This window comes from Anser anser, assembly GCF_964211835.1.
Source record: "Anser anser genome assembly, chromosome: 2".
Classification (NCBI taxonomy): Eukaryota; Metazoa; Chordata; class Aves; order Anseriformes; family Anatidae; genus Anser; species Anser anser.
Window position 1 is genome coordinate 69,490,315 of NC_139721.1, and position 15,811 is coordinate 69,506,125.

The 15,811-nt window shown below is 39.9% G+C and overlaps 1 protein-coding gene across 3 annotated transcripts in view; it reads left to right on the forward strand.

Annotated features, from left to right (window-relative positions):
• Positions 1-15,811, forward strand: part of TMEM245 (transmembrane protein 245) — a 91,028-nt gene that overhangs the window by 43,816 nt on the left and 31,401 nt on the right. For all 3 annotated transcript variants that reach the window (XM_083822351.1, XM_083822349.1, XM_083822350.1), the window contains 2 exons: positions 6,259-6,381; positions 12,628-12,773. In XM_083822351.1, the coding sequence (XP_083678477.1) occupies positions 6,259-6,381; positions 12,628-12,773 (269 nt within the window). The remainder of the gene's footprint in view (positions 1-6,258; positions 6,382-12,627; positions 12,774-15,811) is intronic.

Consider the following 15,811-nt stretch of genomic DNA (forward strand, 5'->3'; position numbering starts at 1 on the left):
GCTTAAATCTTTACAGTTTCTATCATTAAAAAACAAAAAAGTCAAGAAGTTGAGACAAACTTCTTACTGTAGTGAACCTTTTTCAGTTAATAGTGAAAATTTGCTTAATTCTTTGTCTGCATGCTTGGGGCTCAGTTATAAACATCCATAGCGTATCATTTAAAATAAATACAGAATGTGCTGATAGGCAAGAGGGAGAGGAGGAGAAACTAAACTACTTGATAGGTGCTAGCTGTCTCTGTTACTCCATTGCTAAACAGTGCTCAGAAACCATAAAAAGCGTGCTTCAGTAATCTAAATAGGCTAAAATAATGGAAGAAATAGTGAAAAGAAAATAAATATTTAAGACTGCAATACATTAATATTAAAATTTTTATCTAGCTAGCGTGCTTAACATTTTCTAAAATCTTGTTTAGAAGTACAGGAAAAAAAAATTGCACCAGTTGGCTTGCTTTCCTGTTTATATCCATGAACCCATTACTTATCAGCTGTGGGGAAACACCTGTCCTTTTTCTCCGTACACTCATGTCCATGACAGACTGTAAACTGGTCTGTGTAGTATACAACTCTAAATCTTGATTTCACATCCTTATGGGTAGCATTTTCTTTGCTATCTGTCTCATAAACAATCTATTGCATAAATATTACACTGTTTTAAATTAGAATCGATGAAAATCTGATTTGTGTTCATGGCTAGGTCATTAAAGCTTAGAGATCATTAAAATGAGCATAGTTCTAACTTAAGTCTGATGTTGCTAAGAAAGTTGCTTCACCTATCCTAGGTTACAGTGGAACTTTACTGTATTCTGGATTTATGTTTTTATCAGAGAGTGAAAATCTTTTTCTTAGTGTTTGGAGAACAATCAGTTACCATGGAATGGCATACTGAACTGGGAAGGATCAATATTTTAAATCATTTGGGTAGTTTTGGGGAGGGTGGGGTTTGGAGTTTGTTTTTCATTTTTTTGTTTCATGGGCTTTTGCTCACATTTTTGTGGGTTTTATTGTGTTGTGTGGGTTTCTGCTTTGTTTCTTTTTTGGGTGGTTGGTTGTGTTGTACAGACTGGAGGTGGAGGTTTAAATGGCTTAGCTCTAATTGAAACTGTAGGATGTTTCTGCTTTAGGACGCTTGAAATCAATGCTAACCTGCAATTCATAAGCATATAGCAAGACAAGGTAGATTCCAAAAACTGCTTTGACAGTGTTTTTAAACACAGAACAGTTAAAGAGAGAACTGTAAAGAAGTGGTGTGTGAATATGTAGCTATAGTGAGACTTCCTCAATCTCTGGAAAAGAATAAACAATGATTATAATACTTGTGTATAATAAATACCTATGCATAGATTATGGCTAGAGTTTGCCACAGAATAGGTTGTGCTAGCCCCTTGGCTTTCAGAAGTATTTCAGAATAGTTCAGATCACTATGTATTCTCTGAAAATACAACTCTTTGACAGTGTTATATATATATTGCAATTAGAAGCAGATAAGCTCTTTCCCATTCATAGAAATTGTAGCAAGTGTTCATCCTCTTCAGTAAGAGAAGGAGCATCAGTTAAAAGAAAAATGTTAAAAAAGACAAATGGAAATGTCTCTCTTCGGGCTTTTCCCATAATGGAAGAAACTTTCATATTAGCGTTGAAAGCATATAATTAAATAGCTGGTATAGCTATGCTGGGGAATTGCTGGCATTTACTTCATTTGTAACAGTATGCATCAATTCAGGAGTTTAACTATGAGTATCAGGTAAAGCACTGTACCACCCTCAAAACATGCTGTTCATTATAGCAGTCATATTTAGCTCTAGTTTAATGTAGTTAGACCTTGATTATCTTAAAGTAGCTCACTATATAAACATGTACATTGCCTGAAGATTTAATGTAAAGGTAAGCTTTTCAAAATCATCGGTTACATTTTTTTTATAAGCTGTGGTGTTAGCAGCTCTGATGCATTTCATCTTTGAATTCTTCTAGATTCAGTAGAAGCGGTAGTGTTATTAACCTAATTTTTGTAGTGATATGTTTTCAAAGTGGGGTTTATTTCATCCTGTTCTTAGTTGGGGAGAGGACTGGAGTGGGTCCTCACATCTAAGGTAGTTTTTTAGATGAAAGAAACATACAATATGTTGCTGGGCTATAAAGATTTAATTTCTGAGAAATGAAAAAGCCTCATTTCTTCTCCACTCTCCTGCTTTTCCATTCGTACCCTTTCCTCCATTTCTTGAAGGTTCGAAACATTGAAAAAGCAAATTGCTGCTGGCTAAATCTGTGAACGATCACTTGAAACTCCCTTGATGGTATAGGAGACATTGCTCATGTCTCCTAAATTGATCTTGCTTTTTCCATAAGAGTATTCATCATTCTACCAGCAGCCAGTATCTCATTCAGAGATTTCCCAGGCAGAAAGACAGAACACCTTCCATTAAAACATACAGAGTAAGCTTCAGCTCGGTTAGGTTTCTCGATCTGTTCCTTTAGCATGACTGATACACGTATGTTCCAAATCAGGTTGGGCTGACATCCAATTTCAATTGCTCAAATATTTCAATGAATTACCACACATCCCAATGTTTTCTCTGTCCCTGAGGATTTCTTCATGTAATTACCTAACTGTATATCCAATACAGTTCATTCTTCAGTAATAATTCAAGTACCATGCACTCTTCCTAGTAAGTATTCTGGGATTCGGTGTTTTCTGTGGGACTCAAACACCACTGTGAACTCTTAAGTGCTGGGACTTAATGTTTTTGTTTTTGTGACTGTTAGTGGAATATTTGAGCACTTTCTGATACTGTATTCAGTGATGACTAATGTCTGCTATTTCTGTCTTCTCATCCTTGTGAAATGTGTCTTGAAATTTTCAATGTAGATATGCATAAGGGGCAACTTACTCCACAGCTGGAGACCAGTCCCAGAAGATGCCCTTGCCTTCATAGGACATACCAAAAGTCACCAAAATGCACTATCCACGCTTACCCCAAAGTAAATGGCTAGGATGAACCCTGTGATAACTGCATTCAAGCTAACTGCAGATGCATACTCAGGTTATTAGCTCCTTAGTCTAAAACTTCTCGGGAAACTTAAATAACCACAGCCTGTACTGGAGGAACATAATATCCCTATAGAAGCTTTACCAGCCCCCACCAGATGATCTTGAGGAGATTGAACAAGTCCCTGTCCATGAGAACTGCTCATCAACAGCAGCTTGGGGTGAAAAGGGCTGTGTGTGTGTGTGTGTAGGAATTAAAGATGGTTGTGATTAACATTTAGAAGACTGAAAAATTAGGCCACTTGTAATCTTTAAAACAAAACTTTACTGGACTAAGTTTCATTAACAGCACACTTAATGCTAATGACTTGGTTTACAGTCTACTAATTGCTATTGCTATGTATTCAAAGTAGTCAGGCTATAACAATCATATCCAACAGTAGCTGTGAGGGTAGAATAGCATCGTGCTGATGCCCTGTAGTTAGCATTGCTATCCACCGTCAGTCACAGAAGTCAAGGGGATCAAGCTCAAGAGCTCTTCAGTAGGGAAACGGGAACTGGAGCATCATCTTCCCTCAAATTAAGGAGATTGTCCTTTTTATAAAATGGTTTGTGTCATGTCTGGACAACTCCCACCCCTTGACCTCTGCTTTGGACCATATTTTATGTGATTCTTGGAGAATTATTACTTTCTCTGACCATGGCAGGTGCCTTATCCTGTGCCTTTACCTCCACCCCATTTCTTAGTTGCTGCTGCTTTTTCGTAGAGCAAAAGCAGTCTCTTCCTAGCTCTCTTTGATGTCATCTTCATCAATGAACTGTTTGTGGTTCTGAGGCCTCTGTTTTCAAACTGTCTCGTTATTTTCAATGCCTTTGCTGTTGTTCTGTAAACTCCACATCATAATGAGATACCTGTGGCATCAAGGTGCTGTTCACGCAGCAAGTCCCAGTAACACTCTGGGACTGCAGTTTTGCACAGTTAGCATAAAACTCGCAGACTGTTTGAAATGCTGGAGGGAAGGGATGCCCTCCAGAGGCTCCTTGACAGGCTTCAGAGGTGGGCCTGTGCGAACCTCATGAGGTTCAACAAGGCCAAGTGCAAGGTCCTGCATCTGGGCTGGGAGAATCCCAAGCACAGAGACAGGCTGGGCAGAAAATAGATGGAGAGCAGCTCTGAGGAGAATGACTTTGGTGTGCTAGTGGGTGGAAGAACTCAACATGAGCTGGCAATTTCTTCTTGCAGCTCAGAAAGCCAACCGTATCCTGGGCTGCATCAAAAGAAGCGTGGCCAGTGGGTAGAGGGAGGTGATTCTTCCTTCTTTACGCCAGCCTTGGGAGGCACCGCCTGGACAGCTCTGGGGTCCCCGACATAAGAAGGACGTGAACCTCTTGAAGCAAGTCCAGAAGAGAACCATGAAGATGATCAAAGGGCTGGAGCACATCTCCTAAGAAGAAAGGCTGGGAGAGTTGGGGTTGTTCAGCCTAGAGATAACATGGCTCCAGGGACACCTTAAAGAGGCCTTCCAGTACCTAAAGGAGGCCTACAGGAAAGCTGGGGATGGACTTTTTACCACGTAGTGATAGGACAAGGGATAAGGGCTTTAAATTGAAGGAAGGTAGGTTTAGGCTATAAACAATGAAGAAATTCTTTATTCTGGGGGTGGTGAGGCACTGGCACAGGTTGCCCAGAGAAGCTGTGGATGCCCCATCCCTGGAGGTGCTCAAGGCCAGGCTGGATGGGGCTTTGGGCAACCTGGTCTGGTGGGAGGTGTCCCTGCCCATGGCAGGAGGGGTGGAGTTAGGCGATCTTTAACGTCCTTTCCAGCCCAAACCATTCTGTGATTCTGTTGTTAGCAGTGGCAGTACTACTCTTACGGATTATTTGCTGATTAGCCTCTGCTTTAGCTACAGAATGCTCCTGCAAAAATCACTGACCTCTGTGTTTACAGTCCGCATGGTGTAATGCACATTATTAAAGTTATCTGGTGACTAAGCAAACTTGGACCAACTGCTGTGTACCTCGAATAAATTTCTCAGTGCACAGAGTAAGGAAGTGGACAAGTACTGTGGGAGAACACTTTTTTCAGGCGAATGCCATTGTCATTTGTAACCTCACTTGAGGCATTCTCAAGGGAGACTAATAAAATCTCTTCAAAAGATGAGCCTTTAAATATCTAACTCCATTACATAGTAAGAAGCACAGACATCGTGTTTTTACTGTGTATGGTAAATCCTCATCACCTCCCCCAGCAGTTATTCCCTCACAAAATCACGCTTCCTAAGTTACCTTCTGTATGTCTCTTGATTACAAAATAGAGATGGTCATATGGCTATGTTAGTCTGAAAAAAGGTATGGCTTTTCACCTTCAACCTTGCTGCTTATATCTGTGGATCAGTTTGGCTAATACATTCTCACTGTGTTCCTTCTGAATGAAATAGTTGTTGAGACTTGTGCACAGATTTTAGGATGCCTCTCTGTGCCTTATGCCATTCCTTTTTGCCCTTAGTGTTTTCGAAGTTGCTGCCTTATTCAGATTGTTGTGTCTGTCTCCAAACATAAACTAATTTGGCTGTACTGGTATTCCATATTTAAAGGCATGTCTCAAAACTACTCTACTATCTGTAACTAATAAGCAATCAGTTCCTCAAGCCATTACAGAATTTAATAGGTTGTGTAGAGTTGTTTGATTAATTTTCCATAACTGCTTGACTAACTATTGCATCCCTATGCAAAATCACAGCTTGTGTAGTTGTCTGCAGACATTATAAAATTTATGCATCTTATTTACATAGTGTGTTTAAAACAAATCTACTAACACAATTACAGCTTTAATAGATTTGAAGGTAGCTTCAGATTTATTTCTGCTTTATGATGTTACTCCTTGTTCTTTGTGCTTTAGCATTCCTGCTTTTGAAGAGATGAGCTTTCCCTCCCAGGACAAGATCTGCTTTCAGTTGATGGTGTTATCACAATGAAAAAGTGTCACCACATCTAGATTTTCTGCAATTTTACATGATGAAATACTTTTGGGTATTGGGAGAAAAGTTCTAAAACCTTGTAACCATCTACCTAGAAGCATGTCTTCGGCGAAGTAGATGTTTTCATTCAATAATACCTGTTGCTATTTAGGGGTGAGGGAAGATGATTTATATAAAGATGACATTAAAAAAAATAATGACTTGATGAAGAAGAATCACTCTGCAAGCAGTTATCTTCTTGCTAATTCAGTCTATTGCCTGACTTTGTCTTCATTCCCCTCCTCCTTTTCCAGATCCTGGAGTCTCTGTGGATAGTGATGAGTCGCAACGTGAGCCTCTTGTTTACTACTGTTACAACATTAGTGACAATCCTTTTCCACAGTGGGACAGCTCTTCTCAATTTTGTGCTTTCAGTGGTAAGTAGTATGTTACACGTTTGTGATCGATTTTACTGAACCTAATTGCACATGTTGTAGTGTTGAAAATCAAACCTGAAGCATTGAAAACATCCTCTAAACTTACCTAATTAAGATGTTGCAATTTTCACATCAGTTGTTTGGGAAACATCCGAGGCAAAGGAGTCTAATTTCCCCATTGTAATTTCCACATTGAGGAGCTGGAAGTCCTCCTATTAGTCTGTTCATGCAAAACTCTTTTGTTTCTGGCCTTGAAGATGCTGAGCTGTGCTTTGTGGTACGCTATGTAACTGCTGACATCTTAGGGCATATCCTCGTAAGCATATACTAAAACAAACTAACACTCTCAGAAGATGGGAAAAAATGTAATAGCTGGAAGATTGCTGAAAGCTTCTGAACATCTTCATCTCGGACAGTGAGCAATATTAAGGACTATAGCCTGGGACTTTTTCCTGTTTTAACTAAAATACTGATCTTGGAAGCGTTACTGAAATCCATGTCTTGGTTGCTAGTTCAGCATTCAAAAACATTTGTTAGAAAACTAGGTGTTTTTCCTCCGTTGATGCTTGCTCAGGAGAGAGGTTTTTGTAGACAAAGCTGCAAAATTGAAATAATGTTTAACAATATTTCAAGGCAGCTGTGTGGGCTCTTCGATATTTAAGAAAGAACAAATAGCAACAAAATTTAATTAAATGACTGCCTTGAACTGAAGGAAATCACTGCCACTGAATTTTGTTGTTCTCTAGTTAGCTTTCTTTCAGTTAGTGATGAAAAGAGAAAGATTGCGTAGGAATATTTCATTTAATTTCTTCATCAATACACTACTTCACCCATGATGACACATTGGTAACAGTATCTGAGAAGTTAGTGTACTTCCAAATGGCAAGTTCAGATGATAATTGCAGATCATCTTAATGCACTCATTGCCCTGACACAAAATTTAAATTTTCCTGTCTAATGGCTCATACCAGATTCATTCTATGCAGCTGTTGTGATGCATGGTCCTGCCTTTTTTTGTCATCAGGGTCCTGCTGCTTGCTGGGGCACTGTGCAGTCAACTGGATGAGCAGAGCTACTTGGGATACTGGTGCCTTGCAATTCTTTTAAAGATTGGACGCCCTAAAGGCTACTGTTCTTCCTCCATTTCTGTTGTAGGCTGAGCGTTTGTCACAGTTTCTTTGGATCTCTCAAATTTACGTGACAAACATACTCTGTAGATTAAACTTCATTTTTTGAGCTCATTAGAAAAGAAACTAAACATGCACAACAAGCCAGGGCTCAATCCTCTTCATACAGACTAGTCTAATGTGAACTCACTAGTTCGTCACTTAATTCATGAGGTTTTTAGCTCACAAGTTTCCTACCTCTTAACTTGCAATTTATAACTCGTAACTCAACTCTTCTGTAAGAAGTAACTTGTGTGCCTTTGAACAGTGCAGTTCCCTAGGCAGCAGTGAGAGTGGTCATCCTGCCTCTACTCTCATGATGCAGGTGACCCTTCTGTCACACCAGGAAGGATGAAAGCCTTAGCAGTCCAACTGCTGTTGGATCCACTTCAGAAACTTTCTGGATAAGCTGATGTATTTATTCCTTCCTGCTTGGAAATTCGGTCTGTGCCACTTCCATGAGTTAACAGATTCAGAGGAAACTGCCAAACAATCAGTATTCAAGGACTGTGGCTGCAGGTGATACTAGATGCATAGTGACTTTTAGCCCTTCCTGGCCATCATTCCTAGCAGCGTGTCTTTTGTTTTGACCTAACTGTGCCTACCTGAAGAGAGTTAATGTTGTTAAACACTGTGGGTGGGTGCTGTAATGTAGTCTTTTTTTGCACTGTACATTTCGTAGGTCTTTCTGTCCAGTCAGAACCATGGTTTATCATATTTATGAAAGTCTTTCACAAAGATCCTTGTTATAAAAGTAAAGAGATTTTCTTAAAACACAAGAAGGTAAATTGATGAAACTTGTAGTAGTAGTGTTCAGTGTGGATTTATTATCAGGACTGACTGAAAGAGAAAGGACTCAAATTTAGGACTTTCAGAAAACAGACTGCACAAAATAGAGATTAGTGCAATCCATTAATTGGGGCAATAAGTGAATGAAAATGTTAGCTGTTGTGAGAATTCAGCTGCTACTGTTTTTCTGGCTTTAAAGTAGTTCTTAGCATAGCTTAATTGAGCTATTCTGTAGTCCTTGAAGAAGTAATGTAATTGCTTCTTAAATTTTCCATGTGTTTTTTTTGTTTTTTTTTTCCTTCTGCAACAGTGTAATACAATAAGCAGAGAAAATCTCAATGTGACTCTAGGATTAAGCACTGTGGCTTTCTTAACTTTTGCAGCGTGCATCATTGCTGAATTCTATTTGGGATTATATCATTTCTAGATTTACTCACTTTGCTTTCTTAAAAGCTAGGGAAGAAAAAAAATTCCAAGTGAGGAGAAGATCAGAAGTAACCTTAACAGTTGTTATTCTTCCAGGGTCTCAAGGCATACTTTTTTTCTTTTTCTTTCTTTTTTTTTTTCTTTTCATAGAATCATGGAATGGTTGGGTTTGGAAAGGACCCTAAAGATCATCTGTTTCCAACCCCCCTGCCATGGGCAGGGACACCTCCCACTAGATCAGTTTGCCCAAAGCCCCATCCAGCCTGGCCTGAAGCACTTCCAGGGATGTGGCATCCACAGCTTCTCTGGGCAACCTGTTCCAGTGCCTCACCACCCTCACCATGAAGAATTTCCTCCTAACATCTAACATAAATCTATCCCTTTTTAGCTGAAAACTCCTTGTCCTGTCGCTACGCTCTCTGACAGAGTACCTTTCCTGCTTTCTTCTATGCCCCCTTTAGGCACTGTAAGGCTGCAGTGAGGTCTCCCCAGAGCCTTCTCTTCTCCAGGCCAAACAACCCCAACTCCCCAGCCTGTCTTCATAGGAGAGGTGCTCCAGCCCTCTGTGATCATGTTCATGAGACCCTCTCTTCAACCTGCTCTAACAAGTCCATGCACTTATGTTGGGGTCCCTGAGCTGAATGCAGTTCTCCAGGTGGGGCTTCGTGAGAGTGGAGTAGAGGAAGAGAATCACCTCCCTTGCCCTGCTGGCCATGCTTCTTTTGATGTAGCCCCAGACATCCCAGACGTCGTTGGCTTTCCCGGATGCAATTGGTTACATACTTTAGTTTTAGTCATCTTAAAAAATAAAATAGTAGATAGTATTTTCATAAACAGTTTAAAAAATTATGCTTTAGTACATGGAAATAATGGACATGTTATTTAGAGCCTCCATTTCGAAAAATGCATCTTCTGTCAAAGCATTCACTAGGAAGCAATCTGTGTGTGTAGCATACCCCTACACAATCCAGTAAGGCTGGTAAGGCTGTATTCAGATGTTCAACAGACGCTTGAAAATTGATCATTCATTGCAAGAGTGCTACTTCTATTTTACTTCTGTTTTGAGTGCAAGTTCCTATCCGCACATGGGCATATATATAAGCGGGTGTGTGTCTGCTCCCTCTTTTAAAGGTTGGAAGAGAAAAGCTCTATTTGGCAGATGGGTATCTACAGTCCTGCACGGAATGCACAGATTTCTGATGCTTTTTTTTTTTTATTGGAAAACTGAGCATGAAAGCATTAGAGAAATATTTCCAAAGTCTGTGGACCTGACATACAAGAGATTAAACTATGTGCTTCTTGATACATGTGGAAATGCTGAATTACCATTTTAGCCTAGTGTTTACTCATAGTTTTTGCCTTGAATTCAGTCTATTCACCCTCAAATTAGAGTATTTAAAGTTTCAGAGCTTGGGGCTATAGGATAAATTCTAGAGCAAGAAAGTGTAATCTGTCAAATGTTTAACATTGGAAAGAACTTATTTTATTTTCTGTGGCTTCCTTCTTAGAGTCCTCAGCAGGGTCTTGAATTTTGCTGGTTAGGAAACAGTTTAGGTCATGTCTGAAATCTTAGATATCCTGTCAAAAGAGATCTGAAAATTTTCAAACGCCAGTAGAGAGAGGGAGGGACATCTTTTTGCTGCTGAATGTACCATTGAAGCTATTCTACTCGTTAGAAAAGTTAGCAAGCTACTTGATGTCAAATTGATAGGTTCTGTGATTGCTGCTTCTTTGCATTTCTGTACCTACTTTGCTGAAGAAAATACAGTAATTTCCCAAAATGCAGCTGATCTAAAATTCAGTTTATTTTGTATGGTGCTGTGGTTATGTGCACGTTGTCTTAACAAGAACTGAGTTTGGTTTGTTAATCTTTTCATAGCTTTTAGTCCGTTTTAACACTATTTTATTCTATTGCTGTTAATCCCTGTTGCCACCTTGGCTTCTGCAGTTCAGGTGGGTATGTCTAAGTTGGCGTATCCATCATTCCCTAAGGAAGACAGTTTCTTTTGTGGGCACTGGGGGAGAAAAGCTTTTCCAGTGGGTACAGGTGCTGTGCGTGTTGCCACTTGAACTAATCCCCAGCTCTTGTTCGTAGTTGCCTTAAATCAGCACTTTATGTTCCTCATGCCACAGGGAATCAAGCTTTGCCTGATTGCTGCGGTTAATTTCCTCATTCCCTGGCTGCCATACACTTTTCAAAGGGTAACATCTTAAGGAGTTAACTGAAGCTGTCCTAATAAAAACAAGATCCAGTGGAGCTTTTTTTTTTTCCCCACTTTGCTTTTTGTAAGTATTGGGATGAGAGGATATTGCATGTCTAGCAGTGTGCTGCTTTCTGTGTTGAAAGCTGCATTGCAGGAAGGATCTATAACCAGGTCCCACTGGAAGGAAGAAGGATGGTGTTTTCACCATCTGGATGCCTGCTTCAGGGTGGTGAGTTTTGTAGCTAAATCAGGAAACGTTATAGTAGCTTAGGAGGCAGGCCCTACCAAGGAGACAACAACCATGTTTGCAGCATTACAAAAGATAGTAAACCTGATTCAGGTTTTAAGATTCACTTGAAGTTGTAAGTTTGAGTTACAGTTTAGCTGATACTGCTGCTGGATTGCTTTTCATTAAACCTATTTTATTTTTTTTATGATCTTGAAATTAACAGCATGCTGAACAAATGTGCTGATGTAATGACTTGCTTTAGTTGATAGATTGGTTGATCACCTGAGGCCAGAGCTGCACACCTGGGAAGATAGAGTACAGCCCGTATCTATACGTGATATTTTGGAAAGGGGTCACTGTGGGTGAACAGTTGAATGTGACTTAAAGGCTGTGATGGGGGAAAAAATGTAACATTTTACTGAGTAGAAAGGAATTACAGAAAGAGCAATGACGAGTAGATGGCTTTGTTGAGACTGGTAACTTAATACTGCATGTTATGCTGCCTGTGTTTTTTTCTGAACATCTTCAGAAAGAGTGCAGAAAAAGGTCATGAGGTTTCTGCAGACTGGATAAGATGCTTGAAAGCAAGAGTTACGTAGGTCAGACAGGCTGGTTTATCAGAAGATTAGGATATGATTTATTCCAGCATACCAGTAGGCTGGAAATAAGGAAGGTCAACGAATTCTTTTTAATCTTGGGAAGACAGATAAGAGAACTAAGGCTTGCAGATGAAGAAAATATAAGCCGTAGTTTACCATTGTAATATACAGAACGATTTTTCCTTGTTTGAGGTATTCAGTTTCAGGCTGGAGACATTTGTGGTGTATGTTTAGCCAAAGAAATTGCTGAACCCACTATCTGGAGAGTAAGTAAAACACAGTAGACTGCAACATACCTGAAGGTAATACAATCTGATTGTGCGTTTTGGTCTTTAAACTGAAACAGTGGAACTGCTGTCACTTCTGCTGAGACTAATCTGCATAATCTAATCTACACTGCAGATGTTCTGTTTGTGGGGTTTTGTTTAATTCATCCAGTATCCAGTTACACAATGATTCTCCAGACAACTCAGAGTTACTTGGTTTTGTTTGTTTTTAACAAAGGATGTTAACATTTAGTAATTTTCTGATCTGCTAACTATGCTGGAAAATCAAAAACAATCTAGATCACTGATCTAGATCAGTATCTGGTTGCTTTAATGTGACTTTGTGAAGAGGCTAAAAGGAGCTAAGAGGTTGTGCTGTCTAGATACAACTGTTAAGTCTTTTGTAGAGACAGGCTGGAAGTTACTCTCCTAGCTCTGTGTGTTCCAAGCTTGTAGAATACTACTTTGACTTTCCAGTCAAGTTCAGTGATCTGAAGCATATCTGCATACTGTAGTTCTTGAAACTGTTTATTTCCTTTTGGTTTAAAACTCCAATTTGCTTTGCAGGTGATTTTCCTGACCACACTGTTCTACCTATTAAGTTCCAGTGATGAATACTACAAGCCAGTAAAGTGGGTGATAAGCCTGACACCTCTGTCTCAGCCAGGTGCCTCCTCAAATATAGTTGGCCAATCTGTGGAGGAAGCAATAAGGTATGTTGCTGATTTCTTGCCCTTTTTGGATTTTTTTTTTGTTTAATTTGGTGTTCAATTACAAATACTAAGCACTTACAACAGCTCACGTTTCAAAGACATGACTTGAAACTCTCAAGATTTTCAAGATCTCAAGATTTTCAAGAGCCTATCTAGCATTGATGATTTCCCCCCCTTGATAAGAGTAATTTGATTGGACTTGCCTAAAAAAAAAAAGTCTATGCTGTAGTGAATGCTAGTATTTTACAAAACAAACTGATCACCCATCACATTCCAAACCCATCAGTGAGCACTGTGTCTGCAGCTATAATGGCATTAACAGCTAATGCAGCTCAGTAGGAGCAGATTCATAGAGTAAAACAGTTGAAATGGAGGACATGACATCTGTGCTGTACACGTTTTGAAGTTACTTACTTTGGGCTATTTTTAGTCTAATCTTGGGGATTAAGTACCCATTTGCCACTGGAATGTATTAGATATGCTCCTGGGGTGCATTTCCTGGTACAGTTTCATCAGAGAGAAATCTAGTTCATGGTCTCCCAAGACTTCTCCACTGTATGGACCAGATTACACCAAAAGGAAAAACTGGGGAGCATTCTCCTCATCCTAGTTGAGATGCTATTGTACCGCACCTCTGGAGTGCGTCCACAGTGTTTTATACTTAGTTACCCTTCTTCTGTTTCATCTCTAAATTGCTGCATATTATTGAAGGAGGATTTTTTGTGTTTGTGTTTTTAAGTATGCTTCACTGAGATATGACAAGAAAGCAATTTTGGGGTTGGTACAGTAATGTATTTTACTGATCAGAGATGAATGAAGCTGTCAGTTTTCACTTTCTAGCACTGTGAAACACTAACATGATGGCAACATAATAAATGGATTTAAATAACGTATTTAAGTCATAGCTCCATTTTTCAAAAAGTTGGACTACGCAAAGTCAGCAGTCTCCATTTTGAGATCTATATAGCTGCTGTCTCTTACAGTGCCACACACATATACAAAACATGAATAGAGCTTAAGTAGATGATATTTTAAGCTACTTTCCAAACTCATTGCCAGATGTTAGCCATTGTTCTTAAATGTACCTTACAAGTGTTGTTTTCTTTTACTGGACTTAAGCTGTGTCTGGGTACATTGTGGCAATGAGCAGGTTAGATCATGCTGTGTAAGATCTAGACCAACTACCATACTGCTACAGATGTTTGAAACGAAGGGGCAATCCAGGTAGAAGGAAACAAATTCAGAATTCTGCCAAGAAGTTAACAGCTCTTCTCTTGAGAGGCTGCTATTAAGTTCTCATTGATTTTTGTGGTTAATATATCAGTTCTGTCTCTTCTGAAAGGTGTTGGAAGATCTATAAACTGAAACTTAGTCATCTCACAAATTGTTCTGTTTACTTTAGCCCTTGGTAGATGGGAACAGTATCAAAAAATAGAAAATGGCTTCTCCGGGCGTGGGTACTCTACAAAGGGGATTGTATTAGAGGGAATTAAATTCATGGGTTTGTGACACAGGTGACCCAAGATACTTATCAGAGTTTAGAATGGTGGAAAGAAAGAAAATAATATTAGAGAAACATCAGGACGAAGAGCAGGAAAGAGCTAGTGTACAGCAGTAATTGATAATATGATGAGAAAAAGATAGTGTCTGGAGAAAGTGGGATGTGGAGCTCCTAGTCATAGATTTTAATAAAAACAAATTGAGGAGGAGCTTAGTCTGTGTGTTCATTAAGGCAGGCTGAATCAGTCTTTCATATTTCTTTGTTTGGAGTAGTCTCCATTTGGTACCTTATTTGAATTCGGTAATTCTGAGATTTTCAACAGTTTCTCTCTTGCTTAGTTGTACCAGAGAATTTTTCATAATTCTTCTAGATGACCTTGGATTCCACTCAGTACCTAATGTGATCTTCAGTATGTAAATGAAGAGTATAATTAACAATTTTCCCTGTGTTTATGCATATAGAAGTTAGAATTGTGGAATGGTTTGGGTTGGAAGGGACCTAAAAGATCATCAGGTTCCAACCCCCTGCCATGGGCAGGGACACCTCCCACCAGACCAGGTTGCCCAAAGCCCCATCCAGCCTGGCCTTGAACACCTCCGGGGATGGGGCATCCACAGCTTCTCTGGGCAGCCTGTGCCAGTGCCTCACCACCCACACAGAAAAGAATTTCTTCCAAATATCTAATCTGAACCTATCCTCTTCTGGTTTAAAACTGTTACCCCGTGTCCTGTCACTACATGCCCTTGTAAAAAGTCTCTCCCCAGCTTTCCTGTAGGCTTCCCCTTTAAGTATTAGAAGGCCACTATAAGGTCTCCTTGGAACCTTCTCTTCTTCAGGCTGAGCAACCCCAACTCCCCAGCCTGTCTCCATAGGAGAGGTGCTTCAGCCCTCCATGATCATATTTGTGGCCCTCCCTTTAACCCGCTTTTACAGGCCCATGCCCTTCTCATGCTGGGGGCCCCAGAGTTGCGTACAGTAGTCCAGGTGGGGTCTCAATAAGGATGGAGTAAAGGGGGGAGAATCACCTGCCTTGCCCTGCTGGCCATGCTTCTTTTGATGCAGCCCCAGATGCAGTTGGCTTTCTGGTCTACAAGCAGAAATCGCCAGCTCCTCCATCAGTACCCCCAGGTCCTTCTTTGCAGGGCAGATTTGTTTTACGAATTATCATAAAACAAGGGGAGCAAGGGTCTGCCTTTGTATTATGAATAATGAAATAATGAAACTTCTGTAATTGCTTTCATTATTAGACTTCAACAGCATTACACAAACTTGAATTTGGTCTCAAAATACTCATGCAATCCAGTTGACCAAAAGTACAGGCAGATCAGATTATAAATCTTGAAAGCCACCAGCTGTGTTCCAGCTCCCATCACTCTCCAGCGGGACATAGCACCCTCACAGAGCACAGGGTGCATCTAAGTAGTCCAGTCTGGAGAGCAGGGATACTCGTGGCAAGCCACGTAGTTACCTCTCTGCTTGTGCATCAAATGACATTAAAATACTCACTGTTTTAAGTCGCTTCCACTGCTCCTTTATT